Source organism: Capsaspora owczarzaki, assembly GCF_000151315.2.
Source record: "Capsaspora owczarzaki ATCC 30864 unplaced genomic scaffold supercont2.7, whole genome shotgun sequence".
NCBI lineage: Eukaryota > Filasterea > Ministeriida > Capsasporidae > Capsaspora > Capsaspora owczarzaki.
Window position 1 is genome coordinate 1,325,249 of NW_011887298.1, and position 19,614 is coordinate 1,344,862.

At 55.1% G+C, this 19,614-nt stretch overlaps 5 protein-coding genes across 6 annotated transcripts; 2 read left to right on the top strand and 3 right to left on the bottom strand.

The window, feature by feature from the left end:
* The first annotated feature begins 694 nt into the window (after window positions 1-694).
* CAOG_04899 (50S ribosomal protein L22) lies at window positions 695-1,982 on the top strand. The gene is made up of 2 exons (XM_004347600.2): window positions 695-715; window positions 1,311-1,982. The coding sequence occupies exon 2, from the start codon at window positions 1,311-1,313 to the stop codon at window positions 1,809-1,811; it is 501 nt and encodes a 166-aa protein (XP_004347650.2). The 5' UTR covers window positions 695-715; the 3' UTR covers window positions 1,812-1,982.
* A 300-nt stretch (window positions 1,983-2,282) lies between these two features.
* Window positions 2,283-4,472, bottom strand: CAOG_04900 (tRNA nucleotidyl transferase). The gene has a single exon (XM_004347601.2). It carries the CDS (start codon window positions 4,414-4,416, stop codon window positions 2,491-2,493), a length of 1,926 nt encoding a protein of 641 aa, XP_004347651.2. The 5' UTR covers window positions 4,417-4,472; the 3' UTR covers window positions 2,283-2,490.
* A 66-nt stretch (window positions 4,473-4,538) lies between these two features.
* Window positions 4,539-8,017, bottom strand: CAOG_04901 (hypothetical protein). The gene is made up of 7 exons (XM_004347602.2): window positions 7,860-8,017; window positions 7,569-7,675; window positions 7,346-7,426; window positions 5,713-7,215; window positions 5,462-5,619; window positions 5,321-5,396; window positions 4,539-5,182 (listed from the first exon to the last, which is right to left on the bottom strand). The coding sequence occupies exons 1-7, from the start codon at window positions 7,972-7,974 to the stop codon at window positions 4,595-4,597; spliced, it is 2,628 nt and encodes an 875-aa protein (XP_004347652.2). The 5' UTR covers window positions 7,975-8,017; the 3' UTR covers window positions 4,539-4,594.
* Window positions 8,018-8,152: 135 nt separating this feature from the next.
* On the top strand, window positions 8,153-11,956 carry CAOG_04902 (hypothetical protein). The gene is made up of 5 exons (XM_004347603.2): window positions 8,153-8,220; window positions 8,996-10,970; window positions 11,123-11,308; window positions 11,410-11,628; window positions 11,756-11,956. The coding sequence occupies exons 1-5, from the start codon at window positions 8,162-8,164 to the stop codon at window positions 11,783-11,785; spliced, it is 2,469 nt and encodes an 822-aa protein (XP_004347653.2). The 5' UTR covers window positions 8,153-8,161; the 3' UTR covers window positions 11,786-11,956.
* On the bottom strand, window positions 11,912-19,556 carry CAOG_04903. Of its 2 annotated transcripts, none has more exons than XM_011272123.1 (3): window positions 19,489-19,556; window positions 18,252-18,426; window positions 11,912-18,140 (listed from the first exon to the last, which is right to left on the bottom strand). In XM_011272123.1, the coding sequence occupies exons 2-3, from the start codon at window positions 18,379-18,381 to the stop codon at window positions 12,052-12,054; spliced, it is 6,219 nt and encodes a 2,072-aa protein (XP_011270425.1). In that variant the 5' UTR covers window positions 18,382-18,426; window positions 19,489-19,556; the 3' UTR covers window positions 11,912-12,051. The 2 variants fall into 2 exon arrangements, with proteins under 2 accessions (XP_011270425.1, XP_004347654.1); XM_004347604.2 differs by lacking the exon at window positions 19,489-19,556 and adding an exon at window positions 19,178-19,309.
* Between the last annotated feature and the right edge of the window lie 58 nt (window positions 19,557-19,614).

The window sequence follows — 19,614 nt, forward strand, 5'->3', positions numbered from 1 at the left end:
CGACAGGAACCAGGGGTCAAAGTCGGGGGAAAGTCACGTCGGATCAAGCAATGCTTTCGTAAAGTGCTCATAGTGCACTGTCTGAGCCGTGAAGGAATCGGCTGGAGGGATCCCGCTGAACACGGTTGGGCTTGCGAAGCGTTCTTTATTCGTTTCGGGGTGTCAAGCGTGTCGAGGGAGCGAGCGTGCTACCAACGCCTTCCTCCTCGTCACGCAACAATGCGAATGATTGCACATCGTTCTCATGAATGAAAGCGGCGAACGAAAAAACAAAGCAAGAGCTGTTCTGAGCGCAGTTGTTGCCAATTGTACGAGAGCGATTTTTCAAACAAAACTTGGCACTGAGGTTCCATCCAAAGTAATCCATCTCACCATGATACTGCGCCTTTATCTTGCTATTTTGACCTTCCCAACCGCGGACGGGGGAGGCTTGCGTGTCTGAGCGTTTTGCAACGGCTCAGAACAGAGAAACCCGACAAGCTTGCAATGAAGAGCCATCCCTGCTCTCAACCTCCAATAAAAGTGCTGTCACCTACGACCGAAATGATTCTGAGAGTCCCCCAAGCACGAACGGTAGACGAAAGCCATGAACTGCCCGGTTGAAAACAAAACAAAACAAAACAAAACAAAAACAAAGAAAAAAAAAAATCCAATTCCAACAACTAAAACTGGCCCCAAATCGATCCTCTTTGCTCGCTCTCTCTTTTCTCGCAGGGTATGACATCTTTGACACCGATCGTCTCCACAACCCTTCTATCCGATACAAAAGCATGCCAGGATGACGATTCACGCGTGGATGGGGTGGGGCGCAATGAGAGGGTTTGTCAGGAGAGGGGGCGAAAGAGGGAGGAGCGGAAAGGCCAGGTTCGGTTTGAGTCGGTGTCCTCGACCTTGTAGCCGCTCGTACGCCGGTCCGTAGCGTCTCTGGTCGCCGCGACACGCCTGCAGTGGGTAGTATGTGGGAGCTAGCGTGCGATTCCGGGCGGCGTTGGCTGAGCAGAGCCGTACCTGTTGCGAAAAACGGCGCGCTGGGCGAAACCGTATATGCTCGACGATTGCATGTGCCGCTTGCGATTCGGCCCCTCGCGCCGGTCTCGCCTGTGCTCCCGCCCCCCCCATTCCGACCTAGCGCACACAACGTGATTTGTCGTTCCAACTGCTCCCTGCCTCTCCTTCGTCCTCTGCCGGGCTTTTCTTTGGAACGAAAGTTCTCGCTTTTTTTTTTCTCTACTCGATTGCTCTTTTTCCTCGTTTTTCGCCGTAGGCTCACTCTTCCAAACATCCTCCTACTCGCAAACAAACCCCCGTAGATGACCCGTTACTCCACCAATCCCGCAAACGCTGCCAAGTCGGTCAAGACCCGTGGTGACCACCTCCGTGTTCACTACAAGAACACACGGGAGGCGGCTGCGGCGCTCAAGGGCCTCTCGATCCCCAAGGCTCAGGCTTACCTGAAGAACGTCCAGGAGCACAAGCAGATCATCCCGTACACTCGCCACACTGGCGGTGTTGGCCGTCACGCACAGACCAAGCAGTTCAAGACCCCCGGCTCTCTCGGTCGCTGGCCCGCCAAGAGCGTTGAGTACCTCCTCAACCTGCTCCAGAACGCTGCCTCCAATGCCGACCTTAAGGGCCTTGACAAGGAGACCCTCCACGTCTCGCACGTCCAGGTCAACCGCGCCCCCAAGATGCGCCGCCGCACTTACCGTGCTCACGGTCGCATCAACGCGTACCAGAGCTCCCCCTGCCACATCGAGCTCATTTTCAGCGAGAAGGAGGAGACCGTCCCCGCTCCCCCGCCCAAGGCTTAAATCACTCAAAAATTATGTCGGGTTGTTTTGAAGCAACGTGACTGATTTTTTTCTGTTTTTATGTGCCCGCCCTCTTGCCCCCCCCCCCATCTGGCGTGGGGTTTGCAGTGTTTTGTCCAGGTGCCCTTTCTTTGGTTTTTTTGAAACAATACAAGACACGTTGCATTTTGCCCCTGTTGCATTTCCTCTTGGTTTGATTTTTTGCAGATGCGACAGTGGAATCTTCGGAATAGTTGCCCTTCGACATTCTTGGCTCAGAGCGATGGTGTGTTTATCATCTATTGTTGAAATCGAGGAGAGCGTCAGTCCATTTTGGCACTCAAACGTCTCCATTTCATTTCACAAAAGTCCTGGTGTGTGAACAACAGCTGAATCGAGATTCACATACAAAATTACTTTTGACTTGTTGGGTGCCACGAAAAACGAAAGTCATGACACGAACACATCGACCATATTGAAACAAATGACCAAGTCGCGAGGAAAAAAGTCCAGAGCAAAGTCAACGACTGTACTACACGCAAAGCTTTTCCATTTCTTCAATCAAAACAGGACACGCGCATAACGAGCAGCTAAGCTGCCGCCAGTCACCTCGTTCCGACTCGTCAAGCTTGGCCATGGACTGTAAATCATGATGTATTCAAACGATCGATCGCTGCAGTTTTGCAACATCAAACAAAAATTAATGCCCTCCTGATTGCTTGCTTCCCTTCTGCTTGGCACGTAACAAGTTGCCGAAATTCACTACAGTTTGCATGGACGGGTCGGGCTGGAGAGCGAGGGTGGGGTTGCCAGAAACTTGCAGGGCATGTTGAACAAGCTCGTTCTCGCTGACTTGGAATCCAGCATTCTTCCAAAGCTGTCGCGTGCTAGCAAGTACCAGTCCCATCGTTTTCCCTTTGGGCACTCCGCTTTTGGCCAGCACGTCGCCAGACAAAGGGAAGACGGGGATGTTCGCAAAGTAGATTTCCTGGGGTGAGACGTATGGAAAGACCAACGCAGCAACCCAGTCAGGGTGGACTTTATCGACCAGCATGTCGAGTGCAAGCCGACGAGCAAAAGCAGAGTCCGGCTCGTTCACCAGGTGTCGATTGAAAACGAGGAAGAGCAACAAGTCACGCTGCTGGTTGGAGAGTTTCCACCTGAGCGCAAGCTCGGCCGCGGAATCTTCGTTTTTCACAATGTTGGAAAGACGAATCATTTCAATGTACGCATGTTCCTTCCATCGATCCGCAACATCGGTGGGCGGGAGTTGGAGCGCCAACTCTGTCGTATGCCTCACGGCCATTTCGAGTTGTTGCAAGAGCCGAATCTCGCTGGAGGCTACTGACTGATGCAAATCAGCAAGCCCAATGATGTTTGCAACGCCGCACCGCGTCATTACCTCGAGTGTGTGAGGGCAGCTGCGTTGCTGGAGAATTTTGGAACACTCGAGCCAAATACGCTCGGCCGAGATGCCGGACAAGTTTGGAGCATTTTCAGCAATGCACTCCAGTGTTCCAGGCTCAACGCTCACATTTCCTTGCCCGAGCGAGTCGCACATGCGGCCATAGAAGCGGAAGAAGCGCAAAATGCGGAGGTAGTCTTCCTTGATGCGGAGATCCGCCGTGCCGACAAAAGCGATGTGATTGTTTTGCAGGTCTTGTACCCCGCCAAAGTAGTCGTACACGGTCCCGTTGAAATCAATGCTCATCGAGTTGAATCGTAGATCGCGACGTTGGGCATCCAGGCTCCAATCCGACGTAAACTCGACCTCGGCATGGCGTCCGTCCGTGATTTTGTCGACGCGCAGGGTTGTCACTTCATACTGATCGTAAAGTTTTCGAGGATTGCCTGCAGCAGCAGTAGTAGCAGCAGCAGCCGCTACTGGATCCGTGCCGTTGTCGACCACCTGCTGCTGCTCTGCTGCTGATGGCGGGCGTTCAAACACGACGGTGACGGTGCCATGCTTGAGCCCCGTCGGGATGACGCGAATCCCGGCCTCTTCGAACATGTGCTGAAGCACGTCGGGTAACGCTTCCGTCGCGAGATCAACGTCCTTTGGCTGAATGTTCATGAGCAGGTCGCGCACAGCACCTCCGACAATGCGGATCGAGTAGCCATGCGAGGTCACAACGCGGTGGATCTCCTGGAGCGAAGACGAGCCAATGACTTGATGCCACAGCGGGCAGTTCAGCGTCCCAATGGCACCGGGCGTTCCAGCAAGTTCAGCAGCGACTGGCAACAAGTCCATCTGCAGGAGGGCCGGCTTGGAGTGGAGGAGGCGAGCAGGGTGAACTGAAGCAGAGGCAGAAGCAGAGGCAGACGCCGTCAGTGAGAGCAGCGAGAGGGATGAGTTCCGGAGTCGAGCCGCTGCGTTCTGTGCAGTGAATGCAGAGCAGGATGCAGAGTGGGATGCGAAGCGACGGCTGGTCGGAAGGGAAGGCGGAGACGGCGCGAGGCAGCTGGACGAAGCGCGTGTGAGAGGGCGAGATGCAGTCGCAGTCGCAGTCGCAGTAGTCACAGCAGCAAGTGCAGAAGTGCGAATTGGAGCAATAGACGCAAGTGCAGCCGTCCGAGGGCGAGAGAGCGGCGAGAGAGCGAGGCGATGACGCAAGAGTACGAGCATGCAGCGAAATGGCTGAGAGAAAAACGCTCAGACAAACAACCGCAATGGAAAAAGTAAAGAAAAAAAAAAAGACTAAGCAACCCTGAGATTGACAAGTTGGGAAATGTGCAAGTTGATGGAAATTCAGCTATTGCATTTATTGAGACGGTGTTTGACAATCAAACGCACCAATCCCGACTCAGCTCCGCTGCAGAAACAGACGATCGGGCGCGAACGTTTGTGGATTGGCGCGGCGATGGTTGGCTTGGAGCAATGCAACCAGCGAGCTCGATCCGGGAACAAGTACAGAGCTGGCCGGTACATCCGCTGCCAGCAATGACGAGCCGCTTCCACTGGAGGACGCGCTGAAATAATTCTTCTCTTGGAATGCGGGAATGCCTACGGGCGGGCCTGCCAGCAACGACGGACCAGGGAGCAATGGTGCTGGTGCGAGCGTCGGATGGCTGGCGCTCGCCCCGAATCGTTGGTGAGCATTGTTGTGGTCGCTGGTATTCATGTCGTGTAGCTCTCGCACACTCATCGCCTCGTACTTGTCGAGGGTTGCAAAGCCAGCCTCTGCAGCATCGGACGAGGACTGGTTGGGTCCGGCAAGGGATTCGCGAGCACGCTTGGAGGCGCTGTCGGTCGTTGTTCCGTCTTCTTCTCGTCGTCGCTTGCCGCGGGAGTTGGCAGCCTGCGATTCCTCGTCGTTTCGTTCTTCTTGCAAGAGACGGTTCCATTCCGCCAGCACGACGGGCTGGAAGCGCCGATCCATGCTTTCCACAATCTGTTATTTATGAGAAGCAAGAAACGCAACAACAACAACAACAGCAACAACAACAACAACAAAAAAAAAAAAAAATAAAAATAAAAATAAAATGAGCACAACCGCCCACAATCAAAACATATGCACTCTCTTACTTACAGCACGAGCTCCAGGGCTCTCCAGCGCCCAGGCCATTTCGCGCAATTCGAGCCAGAACAACCGGCACGTTTTCAACCTGCGTGACAGGGAATGATGAGCAACCAAGAGCAAACACCGACTGAACGTGTTACAACGACTTACGGCAAGCCAATCGCAGTCACTCCTGGCGACTGCAATTGGAAGGACTCAAATAATCGTTGAATGTGCTCGTCCACCTGGGTCCGCGTCAGCGGAACACTATTGACGATTGTTGGAAGAAGCTCTTCAAGTAATGGCTGTGCGAGTGTGCCAAGTTCGTTCTGACCAAACAAAGGCACAAACAAGCTACTGTCGGTTGCCTCATCCCCAACAAGCATTGGGCAATCCAACTCTACAGGAGACCAAAAACTCACATTCAGGACAGAGTACAACGATGTTTGATTCTCGAGACGAGGAACTCGGCGTGTCGCCCTTTCAAGTAACGCAGTGGTGGTCGCAGTTTCTTCAGCAGCGTCGATGCGCGCAGACAAGGACTGGGAGAGCCGGGAAAAGGGCGCATCGGGACCGATCGCCTCGCGAGCAGGAACGAGGAGCGAGTTTCGCATAATGCGATCAAATGAACGAGCGGCTGCTAGAGCAGAAGGAGGTGGAGGACGAGCAGCCACATCCGCCAAGAGGGCGTTGGGCATGACGCAATGAAGGAAGAGGCTGCCGTTGTGATTCATGACGAGATGGGTGATGCTGGGGATGGAAAACGTCCCATCGTGTGTGGTAGAGCTGTCAATCAGCAGCAAGGTCACGGTTGCAGTGTACTTGATGGTGCCCGCAACAGCTTGCAGCCCCAGAGTTACAGGGGTGATGGCATGGACACACGAGCAAGGAAGAGACAAGCGCGGAACTTTGCTCTTTTCCAAATGCCGCGCGTCACACGTCAGCGCTCCATACCGACCGAAGCCATGGAGGCGCATATCCACCTTGCTGTCCTGATCCGCTGATGGCGCAGCAGCAGCAGCAGCAGCAGCAGCAGCAACAGGGGAGGGTGCACTCGACGAAGGGGCAGACGAATCTTCAGAGCCAGCTCCTGTTGCTGAATTTGCAGCTGCGAGCGTGTTTGACAGGAGGGTCGTCGGAATAGTTGACAGGTCAGAGACCAACATCATGGAAAAGTACCATGCATGCAGAGACGACGACGACGTTAGGGATTTGGGAATGGGTGCGCGGGACTGAAGTTCAAGCAGACTCTCTGCAGCATGGTTTTCAGCAGCATAGTAAAAGTTGACATCTTGAAGTGGCTCATGAGAGCCAGAGGGACGAGAGCCCGGGGCACCCATCACGCGCAATGTGCGCAGACCAAAGTGGATGCGAGCCAGTACGGGGCAAGCAATCCACAGCGTCCCGACCGAGTCGCTCGAGGCATACGTTAAAAAGGGCGTGGAATCGCCGTGCACACCACCCGGAAGGAGTTTGGCCGGGTCTGCCACTGGCGGGAGTGCCGAAGTGCAAGAAATAATGTAAAACTGCAAGCCAGCCAGCCATTCCTGTGCGGCTGGCGACGGAGCCAATTGCGCAATGGCTGTATCTACGAGCAAGCGGGCTGTAAAGATAGGATCGTTGACCACGGTGGAGGAAGGATTGGTTTCGAGCGTTGGAGTTTGAGTTGGAGCCGGCAAAAACCCATTCCAAGCTGCTGCGGTTGCTGTAACGATAAGAATGCGGGTGTGAATGACAGGCGCATCAGCATAGGACGACGACGACGACGACTGTTGCCGAGGTTCATGTCGTGGCGGATCTGTCAACAAGCCAGACGTGTGTGATCCTTGCATGAACTGAACGGCAAGCGGGATGATTTGAGCAAGTGTAAACAGAGCTGCTGGTGGTGGGGCACGACCCAATGCCGCAACACCTCCTTGAATGATCTGTGCCAACCGTGGTGCATCAAAAAGAACATATAGGGGTTGGGGAGAGTCGAAAGTGAGTTGGGAGGCACCTCGACCAGAGACCGATTCGGCAAAACGGGCCAGCAAGGCCAAGCAAACGAGTCATTACCGCGGTTGTTGATTGCGCCGACCATTGCCAATTGTTCAGTGGCACCAATCCATCGACATCGTTCGCTGCGACCACACAAACCTGTTGGTACAGAAAGGGCGGCACGTACAACGATCAGCAGCGATAGCAATGAACATTGCGACCAAGAACACCTCAGTGCCATCTCAAACACTTGTCTTGTCTCCGTTTATATGCTTTTGTTTGATGCTTGTATTGGAGGTACCTTTGCACGGGTTGGGAAGAGGTCGAACGCAATGCGGCAGTACTCGAGCGCGCCTTCGAGCTGAAACGACCACGGACTGCGCACAGCCTGCGGCGATCCCTTTGGACCTGGCAAGGTGAATCAATAGTGCCAAGCAACACAAGATGAGTATTCACGCAGGTAGGCAATGAGAGCGAGAGGGGGGAGAGAGAGAGAGAGAACGCGAACATTCTGCCCCTCTGCCCCTCTGCCCCTCTGCCCCCTCTGCCCCTCGGCCTCCTGGGTCTGGGTTGGATGGAGAAAAAAACTTGCCTAGCTCAAAGCGAGCAGCGAGAGTGTCGGATCGCGCTGCGTGGCTGTTGTCCAGCACGATCAGCGTCCGATACTGCGCTGGCTGACGGTCGTGCTGATGGTAATGCTGTGCCATTTTGGAGCCCAAAGCGACAATAGAATTTAATAGAATATTATCTACTATTTAGACTGAACTGGGGAACCTGGGGAGTGGGGAGTGGATTGTGACTGATTCTGCTGTTCTGTTGCTGCTCAATCTCAATCTCAATCTCAATCTCAAATCTCCAATATCAAATTTCACTCTTTTGTTTGCTTGATTCACAATGCACATTGCAGACACGGCTGCCTTCACTGCATGGCTTCACAAGCAGCTTCAGAACTCGTAAAGCACAACGCTCTCTCTCTCTCGCTCGCTCTCTCTCTGTCTCTCTCTCTCTGTTCTCGGCCACCCTCGTTCGCTCAAACCCTGCTCGTCCTCCGATCGATGGATGAGTCGCTTTGGGGGAGTCCTCTGCTTGGAAGGGATGTGGGGATGGGGCTTTGTGATGCAGATCGTTCCACAGACGTTCTCTCGCTTGCTCTGCCTTTCGTCCCCGCTGTCCCGCCACCTCACTCTTTCACTCTTCCTCCCATGAACAAGAATCGGACAAGCGACTCACCTGCAGCCACACCAAGGGGCCTTCCTCCCCCCCCCCGCCTCACCAAGCCACAAGCACTATTGCTCTGCTTCAAACTGCTTCAAACTGAGCTCCCAGCAGAGATCGCTCCTTTTTTGCTTCATCGTTGGGGCTTCAAGCACGGGGAAAGAACCAGCCGTTGCATCATATCATTGAAAAACAAACACAACTTTGTGTTTTTCCGTTCGTGTGCTCCTTTGGACGGGATTTGTTCTTGTTTTGGACGGAAGAAAGGGGTGGCACACGGATCCGTGAACTTCTCAGCAACTTGGCGCGCGCGCGTTTTTGCTTGATTTGGTTTGCTTTTTTCGGTGTGCTTGCGAGTCTGAGACGTTGAGCTTGTTGTTGAATTCTGGGACTATGATTTAACACACAGATTGCACTTTTTTTGATGCATGCTGATCTACTGTTGTGCTCAGAATATCAAACTCCACCGTCGTGCTCACTTTTGATCCGTGCCGCTTTGCTACCATCTTGCAGATCGTACAGCACGGATCCAGGACTGCTGACGGAATACGTGCTGGGCTTGATCCAGGACAACTCACGCTCGAACGATGACCTCAAGCGGTATTGCGTCGAGCAGCTCACCGACTTTTTCGAGGAATCCACGGCTCAGTTTGTCGACCAGCTGTTTGAAGGACTATCATCCAAGGTGTATATGGCTCCGGCGACGCCAACGCCAACGCCAACGCCCTCAACGCCGTCCGACATCCAAACCCTTAACAACAACAACAACCCTCTTCGTGGCGCCACCCCTTCACCTTCCCCGCCTGTTAAGGTGCATGGCCACCAAGATGGGTCAGAGTTGACTCACGACGAGCGCGAGCATGATGATCGCCGCAGTCGGCATTCGGACGAACCGTCCTCTTCTCGCGATCGGTACCCTGAGCACAGCAGCAGCAGCAGCAGCAGCAGCAGCCGCGATCACTCTAGCAAACGTTCGCATGGCGATCATGACCACCACGACAGCTCGTTGGATTCCAAGCGCATCCGGCTTGCTGATGACAGTCATAGACAACAGCCCATCAGCTCCGTGCTCGACATGGGCGACGAACAGCGACGGCAACGTCGCGCCGAACGGTTTGGAGTGACCAACAGCAGTTCCAGCAACGGCGGCCGTGGTCACTATCGCGAGCAAAGCGATCGTCACGATCGAGACCACCGTGAGCAGCCTCCGCGGCCCAACCTCTTCATGTATGGTCGCCCTCCGCCTCCATTCCCGTATCCACCCTTCCCATTCCCACCGCCCGGCATGCCCATGCCTCCTCCTGGAATGCGCGGCATGATGCCACCTCCGCACCCGCACATGCGTCCACCACCACCGATGGCCCTCTTCCCTGGTCGACCGCCGTTCGGGGATGCGCCCGCCCATCTCTTCGCTAACGACGATTCTTCTTCGGCAGTTGTAACCATTCAAACGACCGACTCGTCGTCAGACAGCGCACCAGCCCACCGCCCTTCGACACACCAACAAAATGACTCCAACTTTCGCAAGTCCAATGCCATGCCACCGCCGCAAGACGTCTTCCGATTGCCGACCGGCGCCGCCAACGCGTCCTCAGGAGCACCCGGCACGATCAGCTCCGGGGCCACTGGTGCAACGACAGCAGCAGCAGCAGCAGCAGCAGCAGCAGCAGCAGCAGCATCAACAACAGCAGCTGGACGCGACACTTCCATCTATGTCCGTTCCATTCCTCCCGAGCTCAACACCATTGAAAATCTCAATGAATATTTCAAGCGGTTTGGTCGCATTGTGAATCTGCAAGTTGCCCAAGGGCCGCAGCGCAAGGACGCCATCATTGAATTTGGCTCCCACAACGAAGCTCGCAACGCGTATAACAATCCCGAGGCTGTCTTTGGCAACCGGTTCATTCGGGTACTCTATGCGAGCCAAGCAAACCGTCAGCAAAACTCATCGCATCCCAGACCTCCGCATCCCGTGCACTCAAGCTCTCACTCTCACACAGAAAGCCAGCACGAGCCAAGTCACGCAGCGACTGAAGTTGATGCTTCAAGTGAATCTCACCGAGCGCCCAGACCTGCTTACCATGCAACACGTGGCGGTGCCGCCTTTGCCGGTGGGCCACCGCGACCAATGTCTCGAACCTTCAACACCTCCACCAGCACAGCTCCCACCCCCGCTGCGCCGGGTGCCCCGCCTGCAGCAGGCTCCGCGTCGGAACTCGAGCTCAAAAAGCTCCAGCTCGAAGCTTTGCAGAAGCAGACCGCCATGGTCGAAAAGCAAAAGCAGCTGCTTGAGCAGCTGTCCAAGTTGAAAAATGCGTCGGCTAAAACCGAGCTTCTCAAGAGTCTCGGCAGCGTGTCTGCAACCCTCACGTCCGTCACCAAGAGCAGCACCGCGGCCTTGTCGAAGCCTGCTTCTGCTGGAGCGCCGTCTACCACCGCACCGGCAACGAATGAGCTCGAGACCACGCCCGAAGCGGCGAAGCCAGAAGTGAGGCCTTTGAAGGCATTCTTGCTGTTGGTTGCCTCATCGTGGTGTGTCGACTATTGCGACTGGAGCAAAGCAACCCCACCACCAAAGAGCAAGGAGAAGATGAAACGAACGTTTGAATGTACTCACCCTTATTGTTTGATCGAAAACAGACCCTGCCCAGCTCTCTCCCTCCAGCTGCTGCGCGAGGCCTCGGAGCGGCTGGTCGTGGCCGAGGCGCTGCGACCGCCGGGCGAGGCCGTGCACCAGGTTCCTTTTCTCTGGACAACCGCCCAACCCGCGTCCTGGTCTCGGGATTTGATGCGCAGGATGCGGATGCAGTTGCCCAGCACTTGTCGGTATGTATTGTTTTGCGCTTTCTTCTCGAAGGCGTTGCAAGATGATGCTTTGTGTCTCACTTGTTTTTTTAATTGAATCCCCAACACTTGCTTGTACCCAGTCATTCGGCCCGGTGACGAGTTTGAATTTCAATGACACCAAAACGTCTGCTACCGTCCACCTGGCGAATCGCAAAACAGCAGAGTTGCTGATGGGACACGGCCAGTTTTTGAACAATCTCAAGTTGGCGTTGCAATGGGTTGCCAATCCTTCCCCGGCTTCCGTCTCGTCCAGCCCAGCGCTTCCAAGCGAAACCGCACTCGAGGGCGGAATGCAGCAGGTGTGCTATGAACCCGTGTTTTGATGAGCTCTTTTTTTTTTTTTTTTTTTTTGGCAACTTTAGATGGCATTGCGCTCATATGCGTGTTGATGGCTGCGTTGGAATTGTTTTCCTGTTTCGCACACAGACTGACGAGCCAGCGACAACTTCAGGGTAGCCAGCTACATTGAGCAAACCAGCGGGCAATCCTACGACACAGTTGTGTCATTGATGACTTGTTGTTTGAAAACGGGCATACTGACCAATCACAAAGAAGAAAAAAAACTTAAAAACTCAAAGGAATGGTTTCACAATAATATGTAAAATTGATAACAAATGATCGAAGCACAAAAACACAAATAAATCGACGACAAAAGTGAGGGGAGGAGAGATACAATTGAAAACCGAGCACAGCAACAAACATGAATTGTTTTTGAAAGTGTTTTAGAGGCCGCTGACCATTTGCGACAGTTGTTGGTCGTGCTGCTGTTGTTGCTGATCGGCCGGGTTGTCGAGAAGCCCGGCAAAGTTGCGATTCGCATTGCCGGAAAGCACGTCCATCGCGGACGAGGTGGATGGAGCAAATGCATTGGGATTCATGGCGCCTGCTTGCGTCAAGAGTCGGAGATCATTGATCAGCTTGGCTTTGCGAGCTTCGATCAGGGCAACCGTGTTCGGATTGTTGGCGTGGAGCCGCGCTGCTTCATTGAGCTGGGCGAGGTTCAACTGGGTCTGTTGAATGCGCTGAGCCGGCGTAAGGTTTGCCTTCGCTTGCTGTTGCTGCTGCAGTTGCTGTTGTTGCTGAACTTGCAATTGCAACGCTTGCACCTGGAAGTTTTGTTGCGCTTGCACATTGTTGAGACCAAGAAGAGGGTTGTTGGCCAGCGCACTGGCGGCTTGCTGTTGCTGCTGCTGCTTTTGCTGCTGCTGCTGCTGTTGCATTTTCGCCTTGAGAAGGGTGGCATTTTCAATGACTTGCAGCTCTGGGGCACTGAGTTGCTGACCAGAGCTTTGCTTTGCGACCAGCATGGCAGCGCTGAGGATGGTGGATCGATCCAGAAGGTTCTTCTTCTCGAGGGTCAGCGACTCGCGTTCGGCCGTTAGAGCGGCGAGGGCGCGAGCCTGATCTTCCGGAGTCATGGACGCCTTCTTCTCGGCGAAGGCCTGTTGCTGCAGCTGAAGGTTTCGAAGACGGTTCTGGAACTCGTTCCGCGCCTGTTCCAGCATCTGGCTCGTTTGCTGGATTTGGTTTCGGGAGAGAGTGCTGACACTCGAAGAAGCAGCAGCAACAGCAGCACCACCACCACCGCCATTCCCAAGAGTACCGAGCGCTGGCGACCCGACAAGGTTGGGAGTCGCCCCAAGGTTGCCGGCAAGCATGTTTGGAAGCATCGGGTTGTTCGAAGTGAGCATGGGGGACATGCCAACGTTGCCAAGAGCATTGGAGGTTGCGTGCTGTGCCATCGCAGGGGCTGGCGAGGGCGTTCCACCCGTGGAAGTGTTGTTGCGAAGGAGCGTGCTGTTGGGGACGACCTGCATCGGCGTGGTCACCATAGAGTTGAGTTGCGGCGCAGCCGCGACAGAGGCGCTGGAAGGAGCCGAGCTCGGGTGAGAATCAGCGTGCTGCTGCGTTTCGACGGGAATGATACCCGAGGCCTCCTGCACACTGCGTTGCTGCATGCGTTGGAAGAGCATGCGGCGTTGTGCAATCTTTTTGGCCTTCATACGCGTCTGCTGCTGCTGACGCTGCAGGCGCTGCTTGATGCCAGCGCAGAACGGAACGACGCAAACATCGTCCTGGCAATGTTTGGCATGGTAGAAGCACAGCGCAACAAGCTGCTTGCAAATGTTGCACACGGGTGCCTTGACCTGGCAGACGCGAGTGTGTGCGACCACCTTCTTCATCTTGACACACGAGCCGTTCTTGCACTCCGTGTCGCTGCACTGGCACGCGTGAACGAGCGACTCGATGCACCGCTGGATGGCAAGGGCGCGGTTGGCAGTGTCACTGCCTCCGTCGCCGCCGCCCGAGGCGCCCATGGCACCCACAGCAGCACCAGCGCCGCCGTCCCCGCTGGCGTCGAACGCGACTTGCTCCATCGGGTGTTCGTGCGGTTTGGCAGTCTGGCACTTTGGGCACAGATCAAACTCGGGACACACTGTGCAGCGGTAGCGTGTGTCGGCGACACTGAGCGAGACTTGGCACGAGTCGCACGTAATGTGGTAGCCAGCAGAGTCGTCGGGATTGTGCAGATGGTACAGGAACATGAGGCTGGCATACTTGGCGCGCCGCAGAGTCGAGAACTCGTAGTGGTTTTCGCGTGCCAAGTCCAAAAAGGCCTCACGGCCTTCCATGAGGGCGCACGCCACCAGTGGGTCGGGATCCTTGATGTCGACCAGCGGGTCTGTCGGAGGACGCAGCGTGGCCACGAAAAAGCCGTCCTTGGCCTTCTCCATCATCTGGTAGAGCTTTTCGCACACGTCAGAGTTCTGGCGAGTCAGGGCGCGCACCTTGACGGCGCCCTTGGCCTTGCTGCCAGACTTTTTCAAAGCCGCCTTCTTGCTGCTGCCCTTCTTGCCCTTCTCTTCGCCAGCTTCCTCAGTGTCAGTCCGCTCCTTGGCAGCTTCCGTGAGCGAGTCTTCAATCACGCCGGGCCAGTAGTCTCCCTCGAAATAGGGCAGTTGGCGGACGGTCAGGATGTCGTCGGTCATGCACTGGGAGTAAATGTCGCAAAAGTCCAAAATGACCTTGTCGTCGCGCGCGCGTGTGAGCATCTGACGGTACCATTCTTGGAGACGCTTGGGCTTGGGCACCTTCTGGTCTTCGGGATGGCAGTAGAAAATGTAGTCGTCGCCAGGCGTGGGCGGGCAAGCCCAGATGTGCGCGTAGCGGTAGCCCAAGTTGCGGCAATACTCGAGGTAGCCAATCAAGATTTCGTGGTAGACAAACGTGCGGTGCGTCTGCGGCCGGAACCAAAAGACCGAGTCGAGGTAGGAAACGTAGACACGGCGGGCGTTGGGCTCGGGACAGTCGCTTCCGTACTCTTGGACGTGCATGCCAAAGAAGCACACTTCAACGCCGTCTTGCTTTTGGAAGGCAAACATGGCCTTGTGGCGGTACGGGAGGCCGGTGGGGCCGCCTTCCTCGACTGACTTTTTCTTCATCTGCTCCTTGAAATTCACCTGGTGGTCACGCACAAGAATGACGCGAATGGTCACTTCGCCGCAGTCGGGCACAGAGCGCAAGTGCGTAGAAATGCGCGCCTCGAGATGCGTGGACAGCTCGCACTTTGGCAGGTTTTTCGACGTAAACCGCATTTCCTTCTTGCCAGACTTTTTCTTGCAGAGCGGGCACAGGAATCGTGTGTCCGTGTGCTTGTTGTGCAGCGCACAAATGACATGCGCCCTGCGTCCACATTCATCGCAGTCGTTGAAGGGCTCGTCGTCCAGCTTGTTGTTGGTGGCCGTTGAAAACTGGGCCTTGGCCATCGACTCCTCGCCATCAATGCCGACAATTGGGTCGGGCGCCTCCTTGAAGCAGCGGGCGCAATAATGGATGCGATTCTCGTACGTATGGTACTGCGTATCGCGGGGAATGGTGGACACGCACTTGCCAAAGCAGTACAGGCTTGGCGGGGAGAACTGCAGCAGGCGGAGCGCGCAGCAATAGCCCAGCTTGCGCAAGGCAGGCTCCACCCTGTTCTCGAACAAATCCGACAGCTTGGTGGCCATCTTGTGCACACGCGAATTCTTCTTGTTGTAGGTGAGGGCGTTGGTGAACACGAGGCGCATGTCGTCCACAAAGCCGAGCGGGTCGCGGTAAAAGTGCTTGTCGGTGGGGCGATCGAGACGCGTGCGGATGGTGCTAAAGTCCATCGGGCGCTTGATGACCGTGAGATAGTCCAAAATTCCCAGAGCCACAGGGTCGACGGGCACCATGAACGGCCCGGCATTTTCATCGCGGCAAAGCTCTTCAAAGATGGGCAAAAACACTTCGCGCATGGTCTTGACATACATGGGGCCATTTTGCGTCACGCTGGTGATGGTCTTGTTGGCCGCCATGCAAGTCAACGTGGCGTAGATGGCGGGGTCAACCGGGGGCTGTGCCTGCACGGGTGCGGCGCTCAGCTTGACGACCATGCCCTGGGGGCGAGCAAAGTTTTGGGCACCGTTGCCGAGCGCGTTGCCGCTTGGCAGGTTGCCGCCAGCTCCGACGACCGAAGCCAAATTGCCAATCGTGTTCAACGTGGTTGTAGCGGCCGCCTCGGCCTGCGCCGCAATTTCCGAGCCACCCGACATGTGGGCAGCGGTGGCAGCATGGCTGCGCAGCATACCTGCGGCCGTTTGTTGGTACGCCACAAGCTGCGAGAGTTGCTGTTGAATCGAGTTGTAGACGGTCATGAGGTCGTCCGGGACAGGATTGCCGTTGGCACGGTGCGAGTTGACCAGCTGATTGGCGAGCGTCTGCTGCTCGCGGAGTTGGCTGAATTGCAGTTGGTACTGGGCGAGCTGCTGCAGAATAGCAGCGACTTGCTGCTGCAAGGCATTCAGGGGCAATCCCGATCGCGCGCCAGCGACTGCACCCATGGCGGCTGCGGTGGCGACCGCGTTCGGACCAGCAGCACCCATCCCGCCAGCAGCGCCACCGGCACTCATATCGACTCCCATCGTGTTGAGCGAGACATGGGTGGGCTGCTTCTTCATCCGGTAAATCTTCTCAGCCAGCAGGTGGTAGTACTTGTCTTGCGTCGGGGCCATCTGGAAGACGCGGCTCTCCACCTTCTCGGCGACCTGCCGAATCCGATCTTGATTTTCGTCAGGCTTGCAGCACGATCGCAGCGCCTCAATGAGCTTCTGGACCAGTTTGAGTCGATGGTTGTTGTTGAACTTGATACGCCACTGCGGGTCGGGATTGGGATCTGCTGGGTTGTTGGCCCAGGGGGCGCCGCTTGCGCCAGAGCCAGATACGCTCGAGGAAGGCGGCGGAATGCTCGCTGGGCCACCAAGAGAGGACCCAGGGTTACCAAGGACACTTCCGGCACTGCTTAGATGAGAGCTGTCGCTGCTTGAGGCGCCACCAATCGGTGTCATGGATGGCAAAGATGTTGGCAGAGTGATGCCCAGCGCTGCCGCAATGGTGTTCATGGTGCGCTCAATGGTGTGGTTTTTCACCGCCTCCAGCACGTCAGCCGACTTTCGAATGCCGTGGTCGTTGAGCATTTGAGACGCTTGCGGGATTTGCATCAGCGTGTTGAGCTGGGCTCTTAGCAACTGAGCCTGTTCTGCTTGTAGTCCGACGGACGAGCGATCGCTAGTTTGCTGTTGCTGTTGCTGTTGTTGTTGCTGCTGCTGCTGCTGTTGTTGTTGTTGCTGGTGTTGCTGTTGCTGCTGGAGTTGTTGTTGCAATAGTTGCTGTGCTGCAGACGGGGATTGGATGTGCTCTGCCTTGGCCATGGCGGGCGGCACCTTGACACTCAACGAGTTGGTCATACGCAAACTGGCCACTTGGGCTGGAGTGAGGCTCGAGGCAGAAGGGAAGGCGAGTTGGCTGTTGCCAGAGGTCAGCGCGGAAGCGGGATTGTTGTTGCCTCCGTTCGGCAGCTGCAGCGGAGGTGGCGCCCGGCCCGCGGCATGCGCGCCAGAGCCAGTGTTAGACAGGTTGATCGAGCTCAATGGATGGGTGAGGCCAGGGCCGTTCGTGAGCAATGACGGAGCTCCGCCCGCGTGTGTTTCTGCCTTGACGGGTGGCATGCGGTTTTGGACAACGGGCTGCTTGAGAGGCTGACAGATGACGCAGTCGGGATTTTTGCAGGTGGAATAGTGGGCAATGATTTGACGCGACGAAGCGCAATGCGGTGTGGCGCAGTCGCGCCCATTCTTGCAGGTGCTCATGTGGCTGAGCACGTTCTTGATGACCGCGCAGTGTGGCAATTTGCACTTGTCTGTGGACTGGGTGCAGCGATACGAGTGGATTAGGAGGAGCAGTTGCTGTTGAATGCCCTTTTTTCGGTCTGTGACGGCAGAGCCGGATGCGTTTTGGGCCGAGGCCAACGTAGATGCCGAGGTGTTTGCTACGCCCGAAGACGCATCAGATCCAGCGGGTCCAAACGAGGAGAGCATGGAAGTGGAAAGATCGGTACTAGAATCGGCCGCGAGCGGCTTAATGGATGGCGAGCTGACTGCGCCCACGAATGGAGAGGCAAGCGAGCTGCTTGCGCCCGCGCCGGCGTGCTGATCAAAGCTGTCCGCGTTGGCTGACGACATGACAGCACCCACATCGCCTTGGTTTGCCGCGGTCGTGGCTGCAGAGTCGAAAATCGATTCCGAGCTCGCGCCCCCATTGCCATCGCTGGGCAAGAAATTGGAGAGCTCCGAGTGGCCTACTCCGTCTAGTGCTGCAAGTGCCCCCTGGGCCGTGTCTGGATCCTGGTTCATTGCCGTCTCGCCTCCAGTTCCCGTGTCGGTCTCGTCGTCCAAATCAGGCAGACCATCGTTGAGCGATCGTGCCAGGCTATTGACTTCTTCGGATGCGCCTGCACGGGGATTTTGGACAAGGAAGAATGCACGCCACAGTGAGACAACGACTGAACTGAGGCCTCTCAGAGCAAAACATTTCGATTTGGTTGCAACTGTGGAGACTGTACCATATTCGCCAGTCGGTGCAGATGCAAATGAGAAATCGTCCACGGGATCGACGCCATCTACAGAGTCATCCATGCGCATGCGCTTGCTGTTGGGCAGATCCTCGGGGTCGGGGGAGCGCGGTTCAGCCATTTGTGTGTGTTGCTTCGCTGCAAATTTGCTCCAAAATCGCTCAGTCTACAGATCGGATCAAACCAGATCAAGATCAAACACAAACGAGCAACGCAAGTCAGTCAGGTTGCAACAACAACTCGGGCGGATGAACAAGTGTGCTCGTCGCTGGGAGTTGGTTGTTGGATCCAAATTCAAAGTGGTACTTGAGTTTGTTTCGGTGCAGTGAGGATCGGTATAGGTCGTGAATTGAAAAGAGGAGAGTATACAAAGAGTTCACTAGAGCGTTTTCGAGTACGGCCACGTTTTTTTTTTTTTTTTTTTTTTCTGGTTCTTTGGCTTTGTATTGGAAAAAAAAAAAAGCAGCCAAAAAGAACTGGTTTTGTTTGCTGTGTCCAGCTGCGCCTCAGGATGAGCTGTGCTGACCCGGACAAGCAGCAACACCATCTACATGTGGCCATTCAGTTGCCGCTGGCGGTCCGGACGCGGGGAGGCGCACTCGGGACACACCAGCGACGGCCAAAAGCGGCGGTTCAAAAAAAAAAAAAAAAGAAGAATCAAAAAAACAAGAAAAAAAACCAGAAAAAAAAAAAACGCACAGCAAACGTTTTCGTCCAGCTTTTGTTTTTTTCTTCCGCGCCAATTTTTTTCTTCCGTTTTTTCTGCTGGAAGTACATTAGGTTTTTTGAAAAAAAGGAAAAGTCGAGAAAACAGGCGCAGCCAAACACGCTTCTTTCGCCGTCCCTGGCGCTTTTTATACAGAGAGCCCTGGAACCAGACCACCACGAGTGTGTAGAGCAAATGTTTTTAAACGTACTGCACTAGGCCAGGAGAGTGGGGGTGAAGAGTGGACCGCGAACGGTGAAGGGGCGTTTGGGCAAGTTTAAAAAAAAAAGAAGTGAACAAAAAAAAAAGTTCCTTCACAATTTTTTTTTCTTGTTCTTTTGAAAAAAAAAAAAATTGAAGGATAGAGTTGAATTTGTTTTTGCTCGAAAATCGACCAGCGTTTTGTCGCTAAAACAGAAAAGCACGGCCAACTTGATCCTGAAAAAACCCCGAGAAAAAATTCAAGACACCCCTGGAAGTATTCTCTGAGGCAAAGGGAGCAGCAAGCGGGCCGCCAAGTACCTGAAATCGCCGTTTGAAAAGAAGAGAGGTGGCGCTGGCGTTTCAGCCCTGTTTTCGCGCCAAAAAGTACAAAATTTCGAGTGAACTGGATTCTTAATGCGGAAACAGCAAACAAAACAAAAAGGG